Below are 22990 nucleotides of genomic sequence, written 5' to 3'. Positions count from 1 at the left end.
TGCTGGGCCTTGTCCTGGGGAGCCCGCTGGGGCTGCAGCCAGTGCTGGCTCCCACTGAGGCTGCCTGGCCAAGAGTAGCCCCCGGAGCAGCAGGCAGAGGCAAAGCAAGGTGAGCAGGAGAAAGAGCGGGGACGAGATTGCCCTTGAAAAGCAGAGGTGCTCTGGGGCCCGCTCCTGGCCAAGGACCCTGCCCAGAGCCATCCCCTGCTTGCTTGGGGCCTTGAGGGGCAGCTGTCCAGCTGGGCCAAGCTGTGCCAGCAGCTCCAGCCGTGCTGGGGAGCCTTGGCCGCTCTGGGCCCTGCTGTGCAGGAGGGTCCCTGAGTGCCCATGGCAGCTGGGGGCCTCAGCCACCTCCTATCTCCACAGTCACCCTGCTGCAGCTCCAGCATACCAGCCAAGAAGGTGTGATTCTCCCTTGCCCCCAGGGAGCCCAGAGACTGCCTCGTTCGACAGCTCTCAGATGTGGCCTCAGAAGCAGGAGTCGACCTGGAAAGCAGAGCACCAGCACTCCGTGCCTCCCCCACGGCCCCCCAGCCCGGCTGTGAAGAGGAAGCCCCCTGAGATTCCCCCACCTCCTCCCCTCCCGAGCCAGCCACCCTGGTCCAGCTAGGACTGAAAATGGGACAGCCATGGCAGGGCTTGGGCCACCAGCAGCTTGGGGCATCTGCTCTTGGCTTCAAATAACACATTACCTGTGGGTAACAGCCAGAGGCACTTTTCCTACTCTTTTACCTTTAGTGGGAAGGGCTGAAGATTCTTCCCATGCCCTGTCTTATCCCTTTTGATTTTCATACAGCTGGGTGCTGGCTGAACCTTTACAAAGAACTTTATTTATTTACACTTCATGTTTTACCCCACCTACCAAGGAAAAAAAAAATAAAAATAAAAGATTTCTTCAGTTTAGACTTCATTTTTAATGTGGTTGGGCCACTCAAATTTTGAGCAATTAATTTTCCATGGTGCCTCTTCCCTTTTCCTTCCTATCTACAAAAAGTTCATCTGGACATGAAAATCAACAGAATTACTGAGATTCACCTCAAAGCCCAGAGGAGAATCTCACACAAAATATTCTCCCTGTATACTGCACAACAAGAAATATTCAGAGGAAAATACCGTGTCACCTGAGGCTCCTGGAACTCCCAGAATCCTGAGCCTGCAGAGGAGGCAAACAGCCCTGGCAGAGGCTGAGGGGAATTCTCCTCAGACTCCTCAGAAAGTGTGTCACTTCAGGAGGGGAAAGCTTTTAAACCTTTGCCTTACCTTCCTCCTGTGCTAAAATGTAAGGCTCCTCCTGAGAAAATACTGAGCTACAAACAATTCTCCATTCCTCGACAAAGCTACTCAGGTGCTCAACTTACAGAGCAAAACTAAATGTGGTCAGAAATTTCCCATCAAAGCCCATTTGCAGAGAAACCCCACCATATGTGAGCAAATCTTTATTAGCACTTCAGTTCACTCTAAAGATTGCCCCTTTTTTTTCCCCGAGAGAATATTAGAACCATTTGCTCTTGACAGGACTCCTTGGATGGCCCCCAGATCTGGCTCCTCACCACGCCCTGCACGAGCTGTTCATGCAGCCAGGCAGCACCACCTGACTTTGCCACCCTTTTCAGGCCTTGGGCACGGCTGGTCCCACGGTCCCCTCTGGTGCCACAGTCCCCTCTGGTGCCACAGTCCCCTCCGGTGTCACGGTCCCCTCCTGGTTCATGGTGTGTCCCTGCTGCTGGAGGAGCCCTGCTCGTGCTGCTGTGTTCAACAAGGCTAGTGCTACTTCCCAGCCAAAGAGACACTAAAGTCATTGCTTTGGCCAGCTCATTGGAATGAGTTCAACACTTCCTCACCTCTACCACAGATAAAAACCCACATACTCCTAAAACCCACATACCAGCAGCATAAAGTCACCTCATCTACAGAGGTGAGGAGGCCTGAGCAAACAGAAGGTCGGCTTTCAAGCACATTGGGTTCTTAATTTAGTGGAAGCACTCAGTTGTGCACAAGCCTTACTTGTCAAACTGGACTGTGCAATGCTATTCTCTTGCTCATATTAAAGAGGAGCCAGGGAGAAATTAGCTAAGAAACCAGAAACACTTGAGGCTCAGGCCTGGCACACAAATAGAGCAGGGTGGCACCTGCCCACTTTTCCCGCATCCCTTTTCCTGACAGACAAAGGCGGACGCGGCTCCACTGGGGGCACCATGGAAAGGCTTCTGATCTGTGCTCCCGTCTGGATTGATATCAGAACATGGATTATCTGGAAGCCCTGGCACATGACAGTTTGAGATCCATGGAGAATGCTGGAGGCAAGTTCTCAATGTCCCTTTCCATGTAGAACAATGAGTGTCAATGTGGCAAGAGCTCACTCACATGCCACCGCCTCTTGAAGATGCCACCTCCTGTAATGGTTAACAGTTCTATTGTTGTGATGTCTGCTTTGCTTGAATGGTTTCTCCAATTATTCCCCTAAGTCATTGGTTTGCTCCTAGTTTGTATCCTCCTACCCACCTATCAATCCAACCTGCCTCAAGCCCAGCCCTTGTTTTCTCATGTTCCCCATCTGTCATTACACCCATTTGTCAGTCTTCCCTTAGGCCAGCCTCCTACCTGAACCGCCCCTCTGGAAATCCCCTAATCCCCACTGGCCCATGTGACCCACTCTGCTCCCCTTGTTTCCCCTATTGTATTGTTGAATGGAACCTTCCACTCCTCCCATAGTTTCTTCCGATTGGTTAAAATTTTGTACCCTCCCTCTGGCCTCCCCCATATAAAAACCCACACTTAGTTGTGTTCTTGGTCTTCAGTCCCTGGATGCTCCAGTGGAGTAAAAGCCTTTGGAACCCATACTGGAGATCTCCTCCTCATCCTGGTCTCCACCGTGCGCCTACCAATATCCTCGTGCCGTGGAGCATTTGCTCTAAGCCGCACCTTGGGTCACCCCGCTCCCGAGTGTCACAATCCGCTAACACAAGTGGGAGTCATGAGAGGTTCGTTTGATCTCAGATTGCAAAAAGGACACCAAAGGATTTCAGTTTAAATCACATCAGCAGTAATGCGTCTTTATTTTAGTGCCAGCAACAAGGGTGATGCGATAGAGGACAGGGAGAGAGAGAGGGAGAGAGGGATAAAGAGGCAAAATGCAAGGAGAAAAAAGGGGGGGGGGTGGGGTTATAGCTACCAACGGACAAGACAGGGTCGCCGGTGTCTTCTTCCATGGAGACATCTCTCTCAAAGAAAGTAACTTGGAAAAGTCATTTTTACAGTCTGTTTCAAAGCAAGGGGCAGCTGGCCAAGAGGTGGGGAAATTCCTCGGCTATTTTGATGAGACCCCTTGCTCTGGGAAGCAGGTGTAAGGTACAGAACAGGCCGCTCCTTACAAGTCCCTGCTCACCAGCAGGAATGAAGGCAGTGTACCTTGACAGCACAGCAAGCACTCCTGCAAACAATCACCTGGCAAGCTTCCACCTCAACCAGGCCAGAACCCCTGCACAAAGTCCCTTGGTGTCTTCAGGGTCTCGATCTCTGTTCTTGCAATGGTTATGAGGCAGATGAGGGAAACTGGACCGTTTCTTACAGGCCTCTGCCCATGTTTAGAGTTTGAACACTCCATCTCTCCATATTTTCTAATGAATTAAAGGGGATATTTTAGTGTATCATAGTCCATGTCCATGGCCTTACCAAAAGAACTTTCAGCCCCAATACTAAGGCATCTCCTCATTCTCCTTTCATCTGGGACTTGACTCCTTCTTTACTGACTTTGGCGTCTTCATGTTGTCTTCTACATGTCCTCACTCTGTCCTTTTCTCTCACCCAAGGGGAGGATCGAGGTCTGCAGGTCTCATCTGTGCACTGAAATAGTTAATATCTCACCCAGGCCTGCAAATGATCATGATGGTTTTTGCCTGGTCCAAAAGCAGTCACAGTGATGAATTTCAGGCTGCCCTGGAGCTGTGCAAAGATCTCAGGGGGCCCGGCCAGAACAGTCGTGGCTATTCTGCCCACATGGCTGGTCCCAGGCACCTGCTTCCTTCAATTTCAGCTGCGGGCCGATGGCTTCCCCTCCCTGTGCCCGGCAGCCGCTGGGGCCGCGCGGGCCGTGGTGAAGGGGGCCTGGCGGAGCCCGGCTCGGTGCAGGCCAGGGTGGAGCAGGGCCAGCCTGACCAGCACCCAGTTAACTCTTCACAGCTGGAAACAACAGAGAGCTTTCCTCGGCTTGACTGTCTTTAAAATGTGGATTTCACAGAGGAGAATCCAGCTTCTAAATGGTTTCATAGGTTGTCAATTCTCAGAGCCAGCCAGCTATTGGTTTTGCTAAGCACAGAGGAAGCTCTTAGCAACCCCCTCCTAGAAAAATCATTTGCATGGGTGGCTTCTTCCCTCCTCACCAACTATCAACTAATACAAACCAGCACAGACACTCACGGTGGAACAGGAAGCAATTTTGAAGCAATTGTTTTAAAGCAAAATCAGTTATTGCACAGAGATTGATGTTACTCCCCCACACCACTGGAGAGACACAGTGACTCCACCACCTCCCCTCTGGCCAGCCCATTCCAATTCCCAATCAGCCTTTCTGTGAAGAACTCCTTCCTATTGTGAAAAACGAGGTTCACTCACTTAATAAATTATAAAAGGTTTAATATAAACAAAAAGACAATTAGGAGACAAAGACAATAAAGCAAAGGGTTAAAACAGCTGGGGTATCCTGGTGGGTTGCCAGGAACACACCTGATATCTTTGGAACACTCCCATTCTGCTGTGGGGTTTTAATGCATATTCATATTTTTCCAAAAAGTATTTTTCATGTCTACGCCCTGAATCTGCCTTTTTAGAGCATGTGTCTTACAGATTTTATTTCCCTTTAGCACATTTTTATTTGGTCTGGGCTTCCTTCTTCTGCAGGTGGTCAGTGTTGATAGCAGCCTGGGCCCCATCATTTGTTTCCTGGAGCTTATCTTGCTTTGCACAGACAGGACATTGCCCTAACGTCCAAAATTCTTCTTGACCTATGCCTAAAACTTGCTAGCAGGAGAAAAAGACATTGCAAAAGCATAGAACATACAGCATTCATCTTAATACTTGCAAAAGCCAGTATCACAACATGGATTTATAACAAGGTACCCTTTATTGTCCACTGTATTTTTGATCTAGTAGTGGCTCTTTTTGTTTTGTCCTATGTACTAAGTGGTCTGTTTAAAGTCTGATGTCTGTTAATCCTTTGTCAATTCAAAAAAGAATTCATTTTATAATAAACCCAATCAGCCATTCTTAAGAACTTGTGAATGAGTGACATTTGGGGTGCAGGCTGCCTCAAAATGAGCTGCTGCCACAAAGCTGAGACAAAGGCAGAACTTGTCTAAACTTGTCTCCATTTGTAACAGCAGAGCCCAAACAGAGGCGGAGGAAGAAGGAGCAGGAGCTGTTTTGTGGCCATGCCCAAGAGAGACTGGAAGGATGCCCTCCCTCTGGTCTCACTTGCTTGGCTTTCTGACAGGCTCTGAGGCAGGGGCTGCAGTTCCTCAGTTGTGGGGCCCAGAACCAAAGCCGGGATCCCGGCACTGCCTGACAGCGCTCCGGACGCCGGCACGGTTGTGCGTCCGAGTCTCGGCCATTGTGCTGCTGCTTCATTTGCTCTTAGACACACCCACAGCTCCCTGTTAAGCCCAGATGCTCTCTGGTTCTGCCCTCTTCCTGATCCTGAGCAGGGATGGAGCATTACTGTGCTTTCAGGAAGCTATTCTTGAAAGCCTCAGGCATTCTAAGCTCCTTTGCTGTCTGTGGATGCTTGACACAGAACCCCACACAGTGGGGTTCAGGACATACTCAGCTTGGCTCTTCCAAAATCCAAGGCTCAGGGTGCTCAGCAAGACCTTTAACTCCACAATGTTGTGGAACTGGACCTTCAGCACAGGGACCTATCCAGCCTGATCTGCGCTCGTTCCTCTGCATCTCTGAACAAAACACAGTGCAGAAGAGAACAGCAGGAGGGGCCCGTGTGTCTCAGGGCTCAGGATTTGTGTCACAGAACTCCAGAATTGTGACCCTTCAGCTCCACACAGATGCAGGTTAAGTGAAAAAGCCAAACTGTTTATTGCTGGAAGGCAAAGCAAAGGGATGAGCTGAGAGGCAAAAAAGGGGGTGGCACAGTCTGAGGGCTGGGGGGATGGAGCTGTCAAAAGGGAGGAAGAGTGGAAGGGAAAAAGAAGGAGTGGGCAGTGTCTGAGGGCTGCAGGGAGGGAACTATCTACAGGCAGGGAGAGGCCTGAAGCCACATGAGCTTCCCACAGGCTCAGCTGTGCCAGTCATTAGCTGTGCCTGGAGCTCCAGCTGGTCTCTTCTGGTGTCAAGGTGTTCTCATCTTCCATGGCATCTGGAGGTCTTCAATGAACACTGTTTCTTCTGAGCCAGCAGATGAGTGTACTTCTGCAGCTCTTTCACTGAATATCAGTTGAACTACTATGTTTGTCTGGGAAGGGCTGTCATTCCTCCTCAGGGCTTAAAAGGCTGGAAGAGAGAGGAACAGAGCCACAATCAGAGCCCGCACCTGTGGGAATCCTAGGAGAATGTCCTGCCAAGGCCATCCCAGCCTGCTCTTGCCAGAGTTACAAGAGGGGAGTGGACAACGGGATCAGCTGCAAGGTCCTGGTCACGAATGCACACCCGCTAAATCCCCCGCCCCACGTCCCTGAAATCTCTCTGTGCTCTGCCCTCACCACCCCTTGTCCACACAGGGAGCAAAGCCCTCAGTGGCCAGGGCAGAGACTGCAGCTCCCCACGCCAGCCCCCACGGACAGCACTCACTCACCCTTACTGAAGGCCTAGAGCTCTTCCTGCTGCCCCCTCATTGGCACCTCGACCATCTCTGGGAACACAGAGCCTGTCAGGGCCCCAGCGGCACAGCTCCCTGCCAGCGGCGCTGCCAGCCCTGGGGCCACACGCCCTCCCGCCCCCGGCAGGGCTCAGCCCGGGCCCGTGCCGCATCCTGACTCAGCCCAAGGGCACGGCTGCCAGAGGCCGGCAGCAGCCCCGAGGGCAGCCGGGGCTCCAGGGCGCCGGGCCCGGGTGCCGCTGCCGGGGCAGCAGCCGGGGCTGGGCCCGAGCTGCGGCGGGCCGGGGAGGGAGCCCAGCCAGGTTCGTGGCTCACCGATGAACCTGATGGCCGCTGCTCGCAGGGACTCCTGTGGGCTCTGCAGGTACGGCAGGGCCCGGCGCAGGTGCTCAGCTGCTCGCCTCTCGTCCTGTGCCAGCTGCAGAGAGCGGCAGGAGGGAAGGGTTGGCGCGGGCTGTGCCCCTCGGTCGGGCACTGCCTGCGGCCAGCCCCGGCCTCCCGTGCCCGCCCAGCCCTGAGGCCCGGCCAGCAGCCGCTGGCGCCGGGCTCTGGAGGGGGCAGAGGGCCGGGTGCTGCCTGGGGAGCCGCGGTGCCGACCCGGCCCACAGCCCCTGTGGGCCAGGGTGAAACAGAGAAATTAGGAATTAGGAATCATTTATAAAAATTGCCTTGAGTAAAAGAAGGGGCTACAAAACCCGTGTGAAATGCTGACTGCTCCCATAAGAGCAGGAAGAGAATAAAGACTGCAGGATGAGATAAAGAGCTAGAATACGTAAACAGGATGCAAGCATAAATGCACCATAGGATGAGGGGGTTCCTTGGATTCTTTTGGACCCCTAAGCCACAAGAAATGGAAAGAGAGGGTTCAAAAGAACTGAAAGGAGCATGCACAAAAAGACAAGGTGAAAAGTTCAGCTGCAGGAAAATTGCTGACTTCAGCCCTAAAGACCCCCAGACGACCACCAGAGTGACAACAAGGAGCAGTGCGCAGCTGCAAATAGGCGTGGAACTAATTTTAGTATGAAGCAGGGAAAGGCAGGGTTAGCAAATGAATATGTATTAGGCATACTGTGTAACACTGGTTTGTAGAGAATAAAAAGGGAGAAACAAGTCTCCAAGGTGTGCATGCTTTTGGAGGAGATATCCCCCATGCACCTCAGCACTGAATAAATTCATACCTACTCTCATAACTACTCTGTGAGTTATAGAGTTTTTCTATCCGCATACCAAGGTCTCCATTGGCACCTGACTCGGGGCCACGGGAGCCTGGAGAAGAACGTGTGCGGCCCAGGGAAGGGAGCAGTGTGTGCGGCGCAGGCTGGCGCCCCTGGGTGCAGCACCAGGCAGGGGCACAGATGCCAGCACCACACACTGAGTGCTGGGGCCAAGGGTCTTCTCCAGGCTGAGGCTGGGGCTTCTATGCTGTCCTTACCAGACACTCTGCAAAGTTCGACAGCTGCTCCTTCTTCATCAGCTGCTTGAGATTCCTCCTCTTTAGGAACTCGGCCACACGAATCAGCGTTTCCCGAGAGGCCTGGAGAGCAGCAGAGATACAGAGATGGCACTGCAGCCGAGGGCACAGGACTCTTGTCTGGGTGACAGGGCCCAGAGGAGGCTGCAGCCTGGGAGGTTCTAGGGCATGAGGAAGCCAATGCCCCTCCCAGGGATGCACCAGCATCACACAAAACCTGACCTTCGCCACATGCTGGTTCTCATCATAGCAGTGGATGAAGAGGGGAATCAGGCTCTGGCTCAAAATCTTCTCCAGGGGCTTTTTTCTCTCATCCATTACCAAGTCCATCATGTTGAAGAAGAGGTCAAGGGAGAGCAGCTGCACATGGCTGTGGTCCTGAAGGAAGAGAAAAAGAACTTAATACCAATTACTTCAGGCTCACCTGGGTGAAGGCCCAAATATCTGTCAAGCACAAAGTTTTGTACGGCAGCCAGTGCTCGTGTACAGAGCCTTACATGGTCAAAGAGCAGCAGGAGTGCCTCAGCCAGCTTTGGGGCAGTGGTACTGGATATCAGAATGTCTTTGTTCTTGAGCATATTAGTGAACACATGGAGGGTCATGCCAACCACATCTCTGTCTGCATCACCCAGCAGCTCCAGAAGGCTTTGAGACAGGCTGCACATTCTTATGGCCTGTGTGGAAAACAAGGCTGTGCTGGGAAACCATGAACGGCCCTGGCACTGCAACCCCACTCTGCTGCCGCTGGGCCCAGAGGCCAAAGGGCTGTCCCAAAGCACTCAGGCAGGTGAGGCAGGAGAGCTGGGAGAAGCTGCCTCAGCTCCTGCAGCCCAGCCAGCACAAGGAGCTGCTTTTCCCAGCACAGCTTCAGCTGCTGCCCTGTCCTCACCATCGAGGGATCCTTGCTGAGCACCATGAGGCCTCTGAGCGCCAGGCGACGCCTCTGCCTGCACTCATTCTGCAGGTGCATTGACATGATCTCCAGGATGCTGTCACCACGTTCACGCAAGTCCAGGCAATCCAGGACCTGAAAGGCACAGGGCAGTGACAGGGGACCCAGCTGGCAGGAGCCTGGAACCACACAGGGCTGGGTCCAGGCAGCGGCACAGGGAGCAGGCACCGTCCCAGGCAGCTGTGGCTATGCAAGGGCAGAGAGCTGAGAGGCAGGTCAGTGAGGTAGTGCTGGCCATCAAGCTCACCTCCACAAGGAATGGCAGGAAGGGCAGATCCCAGCATGGCTCCTCCCTGCTGAGCAGCCGGAGCAGGCGGAGTGCAATCCCAGAACATAAGGATAGGGAGGCACCGTGCATCTCCCTGGAAGAGGGGAAAAAGGCACCAAGACCCTGAGGTGGGGAGGGCAAACCTCTCCTAGGAATGACTCACTGAGGTCTGGTCTTTCCTCAGCATCCCTGGAGGGACTGTGGGTACTTTGGGAGGTGGCTCCTTCTGGGCATCCTCTCCCGGCCTTTTCCAGTCTGCTCAGCTGTCTCTCAGTGACCCTCTGGCCCAGGACCACAGGGACTGTGGGGGACACCTCAGGCACCGGGCACAAAAGCTGGAGGTAGCGGGGAGAAGGGGGTCTCACCTGGCCAACAGACCCACGGCATAGTGCTGGGTGTCAGCACAGAGCAGCGTGTCCCAGCCACGCTTGCGCTCCATAGCCATCAACTCACTATCATAGTGCAAACAGCAGAGCAGAGCCTTCATGGCCTGCACTGCAAACCTGTGTGCAGAGCAAAGCCCAGGTCACACTGGGAAAACTGGCAGTGTCTACAAAGACATGGGAAGGACAGGAGGACTGGCACCTGTTGGGGTTGCTGGGAAGGCAGTGTTCCTCCTGGCATGCTCTCCAGAAGATGTCAACTTCCACTGGTGGCATCTGCTGGGTGGTGATGACAACATGGAACAGCAGAGCCACAAACAGGCGGGCGGAATAAAGGATCATGGCCTCGTGGCACTCAGGCACTTGGATAATCACCCAGAGCACCAGAGTTGCCTGCAAAAGAAGCACCCAAAGACAGTGCTCAGTGCCGAGGTGTCCATGGGGCAGGGCCCAAGGGGAGACGCAGGGGGAGCAGTGGGCCCAGTGTCCCCTGAGCCTGCCCCTAGCCCAGGTTTCAGCCCAGCACTTGCAGAGGCAGGGAGAGGGTGGAGAGCTGCTGGAGAGGTGATCTGGGACTGAGCAAAGGCCCATAAACTCACAGCCAGGGAAAAAACAGTCTTGTTGTCCCCATCGGAGGTGCACATGCTGTGCAGAGGCCAATCCTCCATCACACAGAGCAGCGTTGCCAGCACCTTCTCCATTGTTGGTCCCGACGAGGCGATAGTTCTCCACATCATTGCAGCAGCTCTGTGGGATCAGAGCTCTGTATCAGGGGTGTCTCAGTCATAGCACCATGACCTATGCAGCTGTGGGAGCCCAAGTGACAAAGCCCCAGTGCCCTGAGGGGCAGGGAGGGAACATTGGCAGCAGCCTGGAGAAACAGTGGGGCCCGAGGCTCCTGGACCTCTCTGCCTGTTGGGCAGAGCCCATTGGACAGGCTGTGCAGGGCAATGGGCCCTAAAGGCTGGTGAGCCCTGAGCTCTCAAGGCACGTGGGCCCCATACCTGTCACATGATGGGGCACAGCGCAGGAGGGTCAGCACCACATCAACAGGGTGTTTTTCAGCCAGCTTCAGAATGTTCGTGGCCAGCCTGGCACCCACAGTGACATGGGACATGAGACTCTGGTGAATGTTTTTCACCATGACTGGCACCTGGAGGAGGCATGGGGAAGACTTGGAGCACTGTAAAAGGGATCAGCTTCCCGAGCTTCCCCCAAGAAGTGCTTCCCTTCCCACCACACTGTGCTGGCCTGAAAGGCTGAGGGGGCCCAGTGGCCATGGCTTGAGGGGGCACACGACCCTGGGAGGTCTCCAACCCTAGCCCCAGGCTGGGTACCTGCTGAGAAGCAAATCCTCTCTCCTCAAAGAAATCTGTAGAGGGAGCATGAATAATTGTGGGAGTGGGCATGGTGTCAGTATTTGCGATGTCCTGAGCCACTCCAGTGTCGGCATTTGTGGTGTCCACGTCCTCAGTCACTTCTATGTCAGCCTTTGCCCTGTGATCATTCATTGCACTGTCAAAGTCTTCTGAGCACTCAGCCAAATCTGGGCTGGTTTCAGTCTTTGTCATGCCCTGAGTCTCTTCATTGACAGTGTCTGTGATGGCCACACCAGTGCTGGAGTTGGTGATGGCCATGTCCTCAGTCACTTCCACGTCAGTCCTTGGCCTGTGATCATTCATTGCACTGTCAGAGTCTTCTGAGTGCTCAGCCAAGTCAGGGCTGGTTTCAGTCTTTGTCAGGCCCTGAGTCTCTCCACTGATAGTGCCTGTGATGGCCACATCCTCAGTCATTGACATGAGAAAAGCCTCTTCCCAGTTTTCAGTCACTGCGGTGTCAAACTTTTCTGAGAGCTCAGATGAATCTGGGCTGACATCAGGCTCTGCCTGGAGCTCGGTCAGCCCAGAGTCAGGCTCGGCTGTGCTCTCAGTTGCTGTGGTACTGCTCTTTCTGTGCTGAATGGGCACAAACCTCCGGAACATCTGCAGGAGAACAAAGAGAAGCTAGGCATGTTCCATGGAGTGCTAAAAGTGCAGTTCTCAGCTGAGCAGTGACAGCAGGCCCAGCCCAGGTGGGGATGGCTGCAGGTACCTTCAGTGTTCTGCGGAAGCAGCCAAGGGAGGGGTCCTGCTCTTGGGTCCGGTCCATGGCTGCATCTGGCAAAGAGCGAGCGCAGCCAGAGCTGAGGGGCTGTGGGAGAGGCTGGAGAACACAGCCCAGCCGTGCACTCCCCAGGCAGGGACAGCCCTGGGATGCGCCAGGGGATGGAGCAGGGCTGCTGTGGGGGGTGGGGCAGCCCTGGCCCCTCTTCCATTCTGTCTGTGGGCATGTCCAAAGCAGGTGGGATGGGATGGGGCCAAGCTGGCTGCAGCCATCAGCCCTGTGGCCCAGCTCTGCCACTCACCATCCTGCAGTGGCTGGAACTGCTCCGGCTCTTCAGGCTGTTGCGCTGGAACAGCTCCAGTGTCCTTCTTCCTTTTCCCCCTGACCACTTTGAATAGGCTGAGGAATCTGCCTGCCATGCTAGAGTCTGGCCTTGAGGGCACCTTAAAGAGAGATGCCTTGGGAAAACTCTGGGTCAACAAATCCTGCAGTTGTGCCTTGAAGACACCTGCGGTAGAGATGCTGCAGGAAGACTACAGGACAGCAAGTCCTGCAGTCTGGTCTTGAGGGCTCCTGCCACAATGACAGGAGACTCCTCTTAAATGATTCTGGTCACCGAGTCCCACAGTCTCACCTTGAGGGCACAGGCCAGAAGGATGGCAGATGCCTCAGGAAAGCTCTGGGTTACCAAGTCCCACAGTCCGGCCTTGCAGACACCTGCAAAAGAAAAGCCTCGGGAAGGCCACGGCCACCGAGTCTCGCAGTCTTTCCAAAAGGTCACCTGTGGGAGTAAAGCCTCGGAAAAGCTCCAGGTCAGACACAAATGAGTGCACTGTGTGGGGGCTCCTCACAGCACCACTCTGGCGCGTCCTGTCCTGTCGCATGCACCGAGCACTGTGGTGTGGCCCTGTCACCGCCAGCTCCTATGTCACCATGTGTCACAAAGGGCCCTCTGACACCCTGTCCATTTCCATCCCATAGTGACCGTGCTGCGCCGTGTCACAAAGGGCCCTTGCACACACTGCCCTCTGCCCTACGGCAGCCCCCATCCCCCCCTAAGTGGCCCAGGTTGGAAGGAATCCCTTGCCCAAAGTGTCTAAGACAGCCCAACAGGATTTTTGGAACACCTCAAACCATCAGCAAACGCTGCCCTGCTCTGCAGGCTCAGGGCAGCAGAAGGAGCCCCAGGGCTGCCGATGCAGCCACAGATGGAAGGGCACGGGGCCTTGCACAAAAGCTGATACGGCCTCTTTTGGACACGTCCTGGCTAGTGACCATTCTAAACTTGCAGGTGTGACACAGACAAGGAACGTGTGGGCCAGGGCACAAATGCTGCTCTGAGCCCTGGGGCCCAGCCAGCACTGAAATCAGCAGGTGTGGCAGAGTCCCCACTGAAGCAGACCTGCCACCCCCCGAGCCCTGGCAGTGCTGGTGCCCATCTCCTGCCCCAGAGACCTGTGCCCCTGGGGGGCTTCTGTGCCAGAGGGCAGCCAAAGCCCATGTGCATTGGGGGCTGGGCTCCTTCCTGCAGGAAGCTCCTGGAGCTACTGCTGGCCACTTGCTATCTGTCAGATGATGTTGCTCCTTCCTGGAATGAGGTTTTCCATGGAAGGGGTTTGCAGTAGCACAAAAACACCATCAGCTGCTGAGTTTCCTAGGATGGTTTGATTGTACGGAGGCACTGTCACATTTCAGTCTGATCTTCGGTCTGTTTTTCTGGGAGAAACATTAGCCCACTCTCTGATGTTCAAGGCTTCAGTTGCTGCCTGTCTGTCTGTGTGCAGCTGGTACACGGCAGACATTTCCCCAGACACAAAAAGTCCTGCCTGGACAATCACAGAGCTACATCTATTTTTAATTTTTAACTTTTTAAAATTTTTCCAGAGCCTGCTGGCTGTGTTCAAGGTTTTCTCCCAATTTTCTCCCAGGTGCACATTCTCCAGAAATTGTGCTTTTACATCCTTTTGCATTTATTAAATTTACCTGCAATGACCAATCAATCAAAACCCTGGGAAAACATGAACTTCAGGTTGAACCCAGGCAAAATACTTATCTCCCACATCTGAAGCCATGAACTGCCAAGTACTGTCCCTGCTGTCACACCCTGTCTCCTGTAAGTGTGCTGATGCCATTTCAAAGGGGTTGCAAATGAGAAGTTTTAATATTTTTGTAGTTTCCGCATTGGCATTAAAATCCTTGACTAGAAAAATCACATGTCAAAATTTCTAGGATTCTTCCATACCAAAGCTGTCATTTTCACCCTGGATTTTAGAGTGTCTGAACAGTCACACAAGGTTTTAGTATTAGACATTACAGAAAAAATCTTTGCTGTTTGGCTATATCTTTACATCAGCATGTAGTCCTGATGATTCCTTTAGGCAGGAGCAGCGAACACAAGAATGAGCTAAACAAGCTATTCCTGTGTTCTCATGTCCTGCACAGCAGTAACTGGGAATTCAAGAATGGATTCAGGAGGCAATGGGTGCACAGGGAACCACAAAGACTTGGGGATGCTGAAATGGACCAGCCTGGTGCCTGTGCCCAGGCTGCACCGGGCTGAGTCCAACTGGACGATCTAACAATGGTTGAATGGACACACCATGGGCCACTGGAGACTCCTGCTCCTAATTCTGTGAGCTACAATATTCATTTGTGATTCACCAGATGATTTTTTTTATCTTTGCTTGAAATCCAGGAGAAGAAAAGGTCAACATGGAGAAGTGTTCTTCCAGTTCTAGTGACAGTTGTGTCTGCACACCACCTGTGCCCATGGCAGGGTGGTTGGAACTGGATGATGTTTATGATACTTAGCAACACAAAGTGCTCTGGAATTCTGTGGTTCCCCAAGTGGAGAGCAAAACTGAGCTGTGTAAGTCCCTGCTTTTTTTCAGCACATGCTGCTTCTTCCTTTGTTCTAAGCAAGTCCAGGGTTTAGTTTCAGAGCTGATGCATCTGTCATTAAGATGCCTTCACAGAAGAGAGGGAGGACAGGTGTAGCACAAGGCTCGAACCCCATCAGTGTCTCTCTCTCACGATGGCACCAATGCCGCTGCCTTGGGACACCTGAGTGTGGAAGGGGAGCCCACCCTCAAGCACGGCCATCCAAGTCAGTCACGGGCACAGGCTGCAGCTGAAGCTGCCAAGTGTTGCTGTGAGGCTGCAAGTGAAGAGAAAGCCATTGTGGCCAATTCTGCTGAAGGCTTTTGCCAAGCCAAAGGCAGCTGTGCCCACAGCCTCCCCGTTTGGCACCCGGCTGCTGCGGACACCTCACTGTGCAGGTGCTGACGTTCGGGGTGCTGCTGTTCCTGTGCCCACTCTGCTGCTGTTTCTGTGGGCTCCAGAGCCTCTTCAGCAGCAGCGACTCTGCAGCCCTGCTCGAGGAGACATCGCCACCCTCCCCATGGTGGCAGCAGCTCTGTGGGTCCCGAGCTCTGCGTCAGGGGGGCCTCGGTCACAGCACCGTGGCCTGGGCAGCCGTGAGGGCCTGGGCTGGTGGCCAGCCCTGCCTCTGCCCACTGCCCCTTCCTGGAGGCACCCAGTGGCCGTGGCCTGGCAGCACCCCCCTGCCCTCCATGTCCCCAGCCAGCCCAGCCTGGGCACCTTGGGCTTTCCCCACCCTCCTGGAGGGCTGGTGTCCCAGCCTCGAGGGCTTCTGCTGCAGGCCTGGAAGACATTTTGTGGAAGCACCGGAGCAGTCGGGTGTCAGGAACAAGGCGGCTGCCCGGGGGCTGCTTATGGCCTCTGACACCCAATTCCTCAGGTCTTCCCACCACCCCGGCCCCTCAGGGGCCTCCTGTCCCCTTGGAGCCTCCAGCCTCCACACATCCCCCTCACGCCTTCCCACGTATTTGTCCTGTCTGGGCCTCCACAGCCCCTCATCCATTTACAGCCTCCCAGTGCCCTGTTCCCTCAGCGTCTCCCCCAGCCTGGCCCAGCAGCAGCGCTGCAGCCCCACAGGAGCTCCAGAGGAGCTGGATCAAGAGGCACCTGGGAGCCCTCAGCAACCCAGCCAGCACCACACGGGCAGCAGGACACAGATGGCGCTTCCTGGATGGGACAGGGCTTGTGCCTTCAGCAGAACCACCAAAGGCCAAGGGGCTTCTGGCCATTTTCCCTGCACCACGGCATGCCCAGACAGGTTGCTGAGCACAAGCACCCTTTTCCATCTCTTCCCGTATGCCCTGCACACCCTGGGCAACCAAAGAAAGATCTTAGGTCTCTGTGTATTATAACATATCCTGTATTTACTGTATGTATATTCCCTATGTAGGGAAATACTTTAATAGAGTAAAAGCATGATATTTTAGTAAAAGCCTGTCTGCACAACCCAGCTTTTAATTCAGGTGACAATATTAAAGGCACTGTCGTTGAAATTCTCCTGGCACAGCGAGAATAAAGAAAAACAATGGCATGGTGTACATGCAAAAGAATGTAAACAATACGTGTTAACCAATAGTAGCTTGTTAAGCCCCGCAAACCCTGTCAGACCCTACAAAAGTGTGCTAAAGATAGAAATAAACAACGTTCACTACACCGCTATGAGGACTCAGTGAATAGTCTGAACAGTTTTCCATTGGCCTATTGGACCAAAATGTTATATATTTCTGTGCAGAGAAGAAACTCTGACTTCCACAAGCTATGGCTGACTTGTTGCTCCTCTATTAATCTCATGCCTTGAGACTGATATCTTATCGAACTACTTGAGCAATAAATCATCTCAAAGCATAGTGGTCCCATCCCTCATTTTTCATCTTGACACCAAACGCACACTGGAGATGTTTGGGGCCATTCATCATTCCTCTGCTATCAAGCACTGAGGCAATGCACTCTGGCTACAGCTCTGAGCTCATGCCCACGGCAACCACTCCTGGCAGTGGGGCTCCATGGAGCTGCTCTCAGGAACCCCCTAAGACTTGGGGAGTGCCCAAAAACCACCTCAGAAACATAAGATACTGCAAAATCTCTGCAGGAACGTAGAATATCCAAAAACATACTCAGTAATGGGCTCCCCCTTTGTTCATTATCCCCAAACTTTGACTGTCTCATTGCAGACCCCACCCCACCTCTCCAGTCCCAATCCCAACCCATCCCATCCCTGCTGGACATCAAGACCCCCTTCCCAAGCCCTATTTCCCCCATTTCACACCTCCCAAACTCCATCAACATCCATCCTGCCCCACCCAATGCCCATCTCACCCCTCCTGATTTGCATCCCACTTGGCCCAATCCCCTTCCAACTCCATTCCACCTGATGCCTTCAGAAGGCTGACCTAGAACAGAGGCTAGACAGAGTTAAGAATAAAGTTTATTAAAGGCCTTAAAGGATATGCTTTGGGCAGTACAAGAGCCTGGCCAAAAGTACACCAAAGATGGACCAAAAATGGTCACAAAAATGGACAACTGATCACAAGGTCTCACATTTTTAGAAGTTGAGGTCCATCACCATACTTGGGTTCAATTACAGCTTCAGATGACGAAGCCCTGTCCTTCTTGTTTTCTCTCTTCAGTCCACCCTTGTTTATGCTTTTGGGCCTGAAACTTGTAACAAGTGCCCTTAGTATCAAGCTAGAAAATGAATTGTTTTGTCGACCTCCTCTGTGAAGAGAGCTCACCAACACTTAATATGAAGTTCAAAACTACAAACCTAGGCAGCGCAGAATATGAAAAATATGAAAGCTAAAGCTTAAGGCATTACACCTTGAGGACCTGTGGAATCCAGTAATTGTGGGTGAGAATAAGTACTTTTCGGTGGCATTGAGTGGTTTTGAGGTGACAGATCAAACCCTCTCATCTCCTTGAGTGCTAAAAGATGGAGACAAATACACCAAATAACCCCCAAAACCCTCCCATGTACCTCCCTCAATCCCAGATTCCCTTGAAGCACTAGTAAAAAGTGAGATTTTAGATGCCTTTGATGAATCTGTTGGTTGTTACTCCAATTTTGTAAATTTTAAAGGGATGAAGATGAATCAAAAGAATATTAGAGCCAAAAAAAATCACCACCAGCTCACTGTCTTCCCAATGCAGGTCACGGGAAACGTGGGTCATCAGGGCTCTGCCCAGCGTGGGGCCTCTGATGGGGGATGGAGCTGGAGCAGCACATGAAGCTCTTCCTGCACTTGGGGCACTCGCAGGGCTTCCCTTACTGGTGCCTCTGTTGGTGTTTGGTCAAGTGAGAGCTCCTGGAGAAGCTCTTCCCACACTGGGGACACTCATAGGGCCTCTCCCCAGTGTGGATGCGCCGGTGCCTGAAGAGGTGGGAGCTCATCTTGAAGCCCTTCCCGCACTCAGGGCAGCGGAAGGGCCTCTCATCCGTGTGAATCTGCTGGTGCTGGAGGAGACTGGAGCTGGTCTGAAACCTCTTCCCACACTCGGGACACTCGTAGGGCCTCTCCCCAGTGTGGATCATCTGGTGGATGATCAGTTGGGACCTACACCTGAAGGTCATCCCACATTCCCCACACTCATAGGGCCGTTCCCCAGTGTGGATGCGTTTGTGGGTAATGAGGCTGGAGCTCTGGCGGAAGCTCTTCCCACATTCCCCACACTCAAAGGGCCTCTCCCCAGTGTGGATGCGCCGGTGGTTGATGAGGTTGGAGTTGTACTTGAAGCCCTCCCCACAGTCAGGGCAGCGGAAGGGCCTCTCCTCTGTGTGAATCCGCTGGTGCACGAGGAGATCTGAGCTCCTCCGAAAACTCTTTCCACACTCGGGACACTCGTAGGACCTCTCCCCAGTGTGGATGTGCTGATGGATGACGAGTTGGGAGTTGCAGCTGAAGCCCTTCCCACATTTCCCACACTTGTAGGGCCATTCCCCAGTGTGAATCATCTGATGGCAGATCAGGCTGTTGCTGTGGCTGAAGCTCTTCCCACACTCCAAGCACTTGTAGCGCTTCTCCCCATCCTGAAGCTGCTCATGGACCACCAGCTCAGAGCCCTGGCTTGATCTCTGGTCACCTTTCCGGCACAGGGTGGGTCTTTCCTCCTCAGAGCACCCTGGGATGGGTTTGGAGCCCCTCCTCCTGTGGGATCTCCGGGGCTTTTCCTCCCCATTGGATTCCTGCACTGTGGAGCTGCTCAAAATGGCCTCTTCCATGAGGTTCTGCCATGGGGATTTTTCTTCCCTGGTCTCCATCCTCAGCTCCTTGACTGGGGGAGGAAGTTCAAGGAGAGGATGGGATTTGCCTCTGTGCCAGAGGGAAGGGGAAGGAGATCCCCCCAGTGCATACCCGGCAGGATGGTGTCAGCAGCGGGGTTGTCCTGCAGCTGGGGGCCATGCTGGGCTGGGAGATGGAGCAGGAGAGAGAGGGAAAGGGGCACTGACTTCCTCCTCACCTGCCTGGGTGTCCTGGGGCATCTTCTTCTTCCTCACAGCCTCCTTCTCCATCCGGACAAGGTTTAGGATTGGGAAATCCTGGTATGGGTAAAACAGGGGAAGAGTACATTGACTTTGAATGTCTCTTGGTCCAAGACCATCTTTAGAAGTCACCGGTCATCTGGGGCCCATAAAAACCTCCCAGACACCAAAATTCAGCCCTGAAATTGCCTCCTAGGAGTTCCCCATCTCTGGTCTCTCCCCTTTGGTGTTCAGGGGTTCCTCCCTGTCTCAGCTGCTGGGGGTTACGCTTGCACTCAGGTTCCCCTGTCTGCTCAGTCCCTGCCCTTTTCAGGCTACTGGGAGTGCCAGGAATCCAAAAAGTTCCCCCTGTTTCCATCTCCTCATTTAGGGATGATGGGGCTTTTTGGATTCCCATGGTCCCTTGTCCCCTGATTCTCTGCTTTGGAGTGCAGGGGGTCCAAGGATTCCCCCCTGCTCCTCTCCAGGCTATTGAGGGTCCCGTGAATTTGTGGTTCCTTCTTCTTTCTATGATCTTCCTTTGTCCCTCCTCTTCCATCCCTCCCCGTCCTCCCCCAGGAGCAGTGACAACCTCAGTGACCCATTCCCAGACCCCTCACAGCCCACGGCAGGAGCGGGGATGGAGCTGGGACAGGTCGGGATGGGCAGCGTGGGGCTCTCCGCTGCTCCCACGCGCTGGGGACGGGGGGAACCTGGCCCGGGGAAAAGGAGAGGGAAACTGGGAAAATTGGGGGCTGCAGATCCCCCAAAACTGGGGCTGGCTGGGGACCCTGGCTGGGGACTGCCAACCCTTGGGGCTCCTCTGGGAAGATGCGGGAGGGGGGAACACAGAGAGGGCTGGGGGATCCCAGGAGTGGCAGCACTGGCAGGGACTGGTTTGTACTGGGATCGTCCTGGCAGTGGCTGAGATTGCACTGGCTGTGTACTGACATCATACTGGGATGATACTGGGAGCAGCTGGGACCATGCCAGGAGAGACTGCGATCACACTGAGGGAGACAGATCATACTGGGATCATACTGGGATGATACTGGCAGTGAGTAGGAGGCTGCAGGGGGCAATTGAGACCAGGTTGGGGGCAAATTTGATATACTGGGAGTGAATGGGATCGTGCTGAGGCTGACTGGGAGAGTTGAGAGCAAATGGGATCATGCTGGAAGGAACTGGGAACATGCCCTGCACTCCCCAGAACCCCAGTATCGCCCCCCATATGTCCCATAGGTGTGCCCCAAACCCTCCAGGATCCCCGAGTGCCCCCTCAGCGCCCGTTCAGGACCCCCCCAAAGCGTCTCCGGATCCCTGAATGCTCCCGACCCCACAGATGCCCCTTCCAGACACGGCTGGGAATTCATCTCCCATCATCCCAGAACACGGTTCCACGCCCAAACCTCCTGCCGTGCCCCGCGCCGGAAAGAGCCCGGTTACAGCTCCCCAGGTTCTCCCCAAGTGCTCACGAGCCGTATACATTCGCCCGAGGACCTGCAGCCACAGCTCGAACGCAGAAGTGCTCTCCAAGTGCTTCCCCACACCGCCAAACGCGCCTTTCAAGCCACTTCCGGGACTACAGCTCCCGTCATGCTCCGCGGCGCCCATAGAGCGCTATTTCTGCCATGACTCCATCTCCCGTCATGCCCCGCGACCCCCCGGAATCCACTGGAGATGCGCATATAACTCCCGTGATGCTCCGCGGCCCCATCAAACCGTATTATACCGGCGCCTACAACTCCCATCATCCCCCGCGCCCCATAGATTCCCTGTTACAACCCCCCAGGTACTCGCCCGGGCCCCGAAGTATCCCCAGATTCCCCTCCCTGACTTCCAAGCGCCCCCCTGGACGCTCAAGTGCTCCCCCAGACCCCGAATTGTCCCACAGAATCCCTAAGTGCCCACCTGGCTCCCCCAAGTGTCCTCCAGACCACCAAGTTCTCTCTAAATTCCCTCCCCAGACACAAAACTGCCCCAAATGTTCCCCAGAAAAGTTTCCATGGACCCCAAAGTGGTCCCTTTTACCCTGTCTGAGAAAATGATTAAAAAATATGATCAAAGCACTAAAAGTAGGACAAATTAGCATACAGAGGGAGAAATAGTGGTCAATTAATTAATGAAGGGAATTGTGGTACTTTGAACCAAAGACCGATAATGGTTTTTGTTCCTAAAATTGTATCAATTCTTTTATATAAATATAAAAATTAGGTTCTAAAAATACAGAACAATATTATTATAAAAAATAAAATTTTATTTTTTTTTTAATTAATTAGATTTTAATGATAAAGAAAAATTCTAAAGAGAAATGTTATCAATGTTTTGGGATGTCAGTCCCAGGTGGGCCATGTCAGACATGCTGAGGCTCGGGGTGAGGAGCAGGTTGTCCAAACAGGGGCAGCCTGCAAGGGATTCATTCTTCTCTGTGACCAGACTGCCTACGGAGACATTCAGCATCAGGATTGTAAAGAGTAAATCATGACCTCCTGATCAGTACACAAAGATGTTTTACAGTTTGAAGAGTAGGATGTTGTCACCATAAGGTGCCTTCTTTGTTAATATAGCTCATATTGTGTCATGTTTTTTAAATACCAATGTTGTTGTACCAACCTTCTTTGTTAAAATATTGTTATAAATGAAATTAGAATTTTGACAACTAGGTCCCTTGGCTTAATGGCAGTTTAATTAAAAATGAATACAATTTACTAAACTGAATAATAGTGTGGTATAAAAGAATATAGTTTAGTAAAATAATACAGTTTAATAAAAAATTAAAATTTATATATATAATCTACTAGTAATTAAGTATGATTAAAGCATAAGCAAAACCCACCAGGGTATGGAGGCTTCCCACCCTGCCTCACCTTCAAAACAAAGCACTTCAAGCTAAACTCATATACTGTATGCTTATACATATTCATTAATGTTTCCTGTAAGTTTCCTCCTATTTCTGATTTTTCTGATTATACGTCACTTTTCTTCACGGCACATGCCTCACTTATTGTTAGGAGGTCTTCAGTCTTCTTTTGGTGGTCTTTTGGTGAAGGCTTCTCTTCTTCCTCATTGTCCTTTGGATAACCTTACAGGTTTGCATGTGCGTACTAAGCCTTGTGTTATGTTAGTTGACTAATTTGCCTTATATTTACTAATCCTTACGCCCAATGCCTAAATTTCTTCTAATTTTGGTCCATCTCAAGGCCATTTTGGTCTTGAGACACCATTTATCTTCTAAACTCCATCCTGTACCTTAATTTTGACATGTAACATCTGCAAAGGGGTACATCTGCTTTGTAACACTGATTCTTGATTGTTTCTAATAATAACTTTAAGAACAGTTCCAATTTAGTTAGCACGAACCAATTCCATTTATTACAACTGTAAATACCCCTTATGCACCTTTTTATTGGTTTCCATGCTAACGGCCTTGCCTTCTTCCATGCTATGGATAAACTTGTATTTTCTCAATTTCTTCTTTTGCTAACTCAATTGTTTGGCTGCAGACCAGTTGCTAAGCCCATCCACATTCACCTCTTAGTCTTCAGAGGGAAACTTTGAGCACAGTGAGAATCTCCCAGTGTGCAAGAGGGTCCCTGTGTGCCAGCTGCAGCTGGGGCCTCAGCCATCTCCTCTCTCAACAGGTTCCCCTCTGCA

The 22990-nt window shown here is 52.7% G+C and overlaps 2 protein-coding genes across 2 annotated transcripts in view; both read right to left on the bottom strand.

Moving 5' to 3' along the window:
• LOC147646935 (uncharacterized) overlaps nucleotides 1-22990 on the bottom strand; it is a 592289-nt gene that overhangs the window by 14562 nt on the left and 554737 nt on the right. The window contains 2 exon segments of the mRNA XM_086872733.1: nucleotides 1834-1841; nucleotides 18211-18557. Of these exon segments, the coding sequence (XP_086728859.1) occupies nucleotides 1834-1841; nucleotides 18211-18557 (355 nt within the window).
• Nucleotides 6061-12928, bottom strand: LOC147646955 (maestro heat-like repeat-containing protein family member 7). Its single transcript, XM_086872816.1, has 15 exons — nucleotides 12302-12928; nucleotides 11989-12053; nucleotides 11235-11879; nucleotides 10902-11050; nucleotides 10497-10644; nucleotides 10100-10290; nucleotides 9880-10017; nucleotides 9494-9608; nucleotides 9184-9321; nucleotides 8792-8968; nucleotides 8517-8672; nucleotides 8256-8357; nucleotides 7139-7241; nucleotides 6800-6856; nucleotides 6061-6498 (listed from the first exon to the last, which is right to left on the bottom strand). Exons 1-14 carry the CDS (start codon nucleotides 12417-12419, stop codon nucleotides 6813-6815), a joined length of 2289 nt encoding a protein of 762 aa, XP_086728942.1. The 5' UTR covers nucleotides 12420-12928; the 3' UTR covers nucleotides 6061-6498; nucleotides 6800-6812.

This window comes from Cyanistes caeruleus, unplaced genomic scaffold (genome assembly GCF_971803275.1).
Source record: "Cyanistes caeruleus unplaced genomic scaffold, bCyaCae1.hap1.1 HAP1_SCAFFOLD_76, whole genome shotgun sequence".
Lineage (NCBI taxonomy): Eukaryota > Metazoa > Chordata > Aves > Passeriformes > Paridae > Cyanistes > Cyanistes caeruleus.
This window is presented reverse-complemented; position numbering and strand designations above follow the sequence as displayed.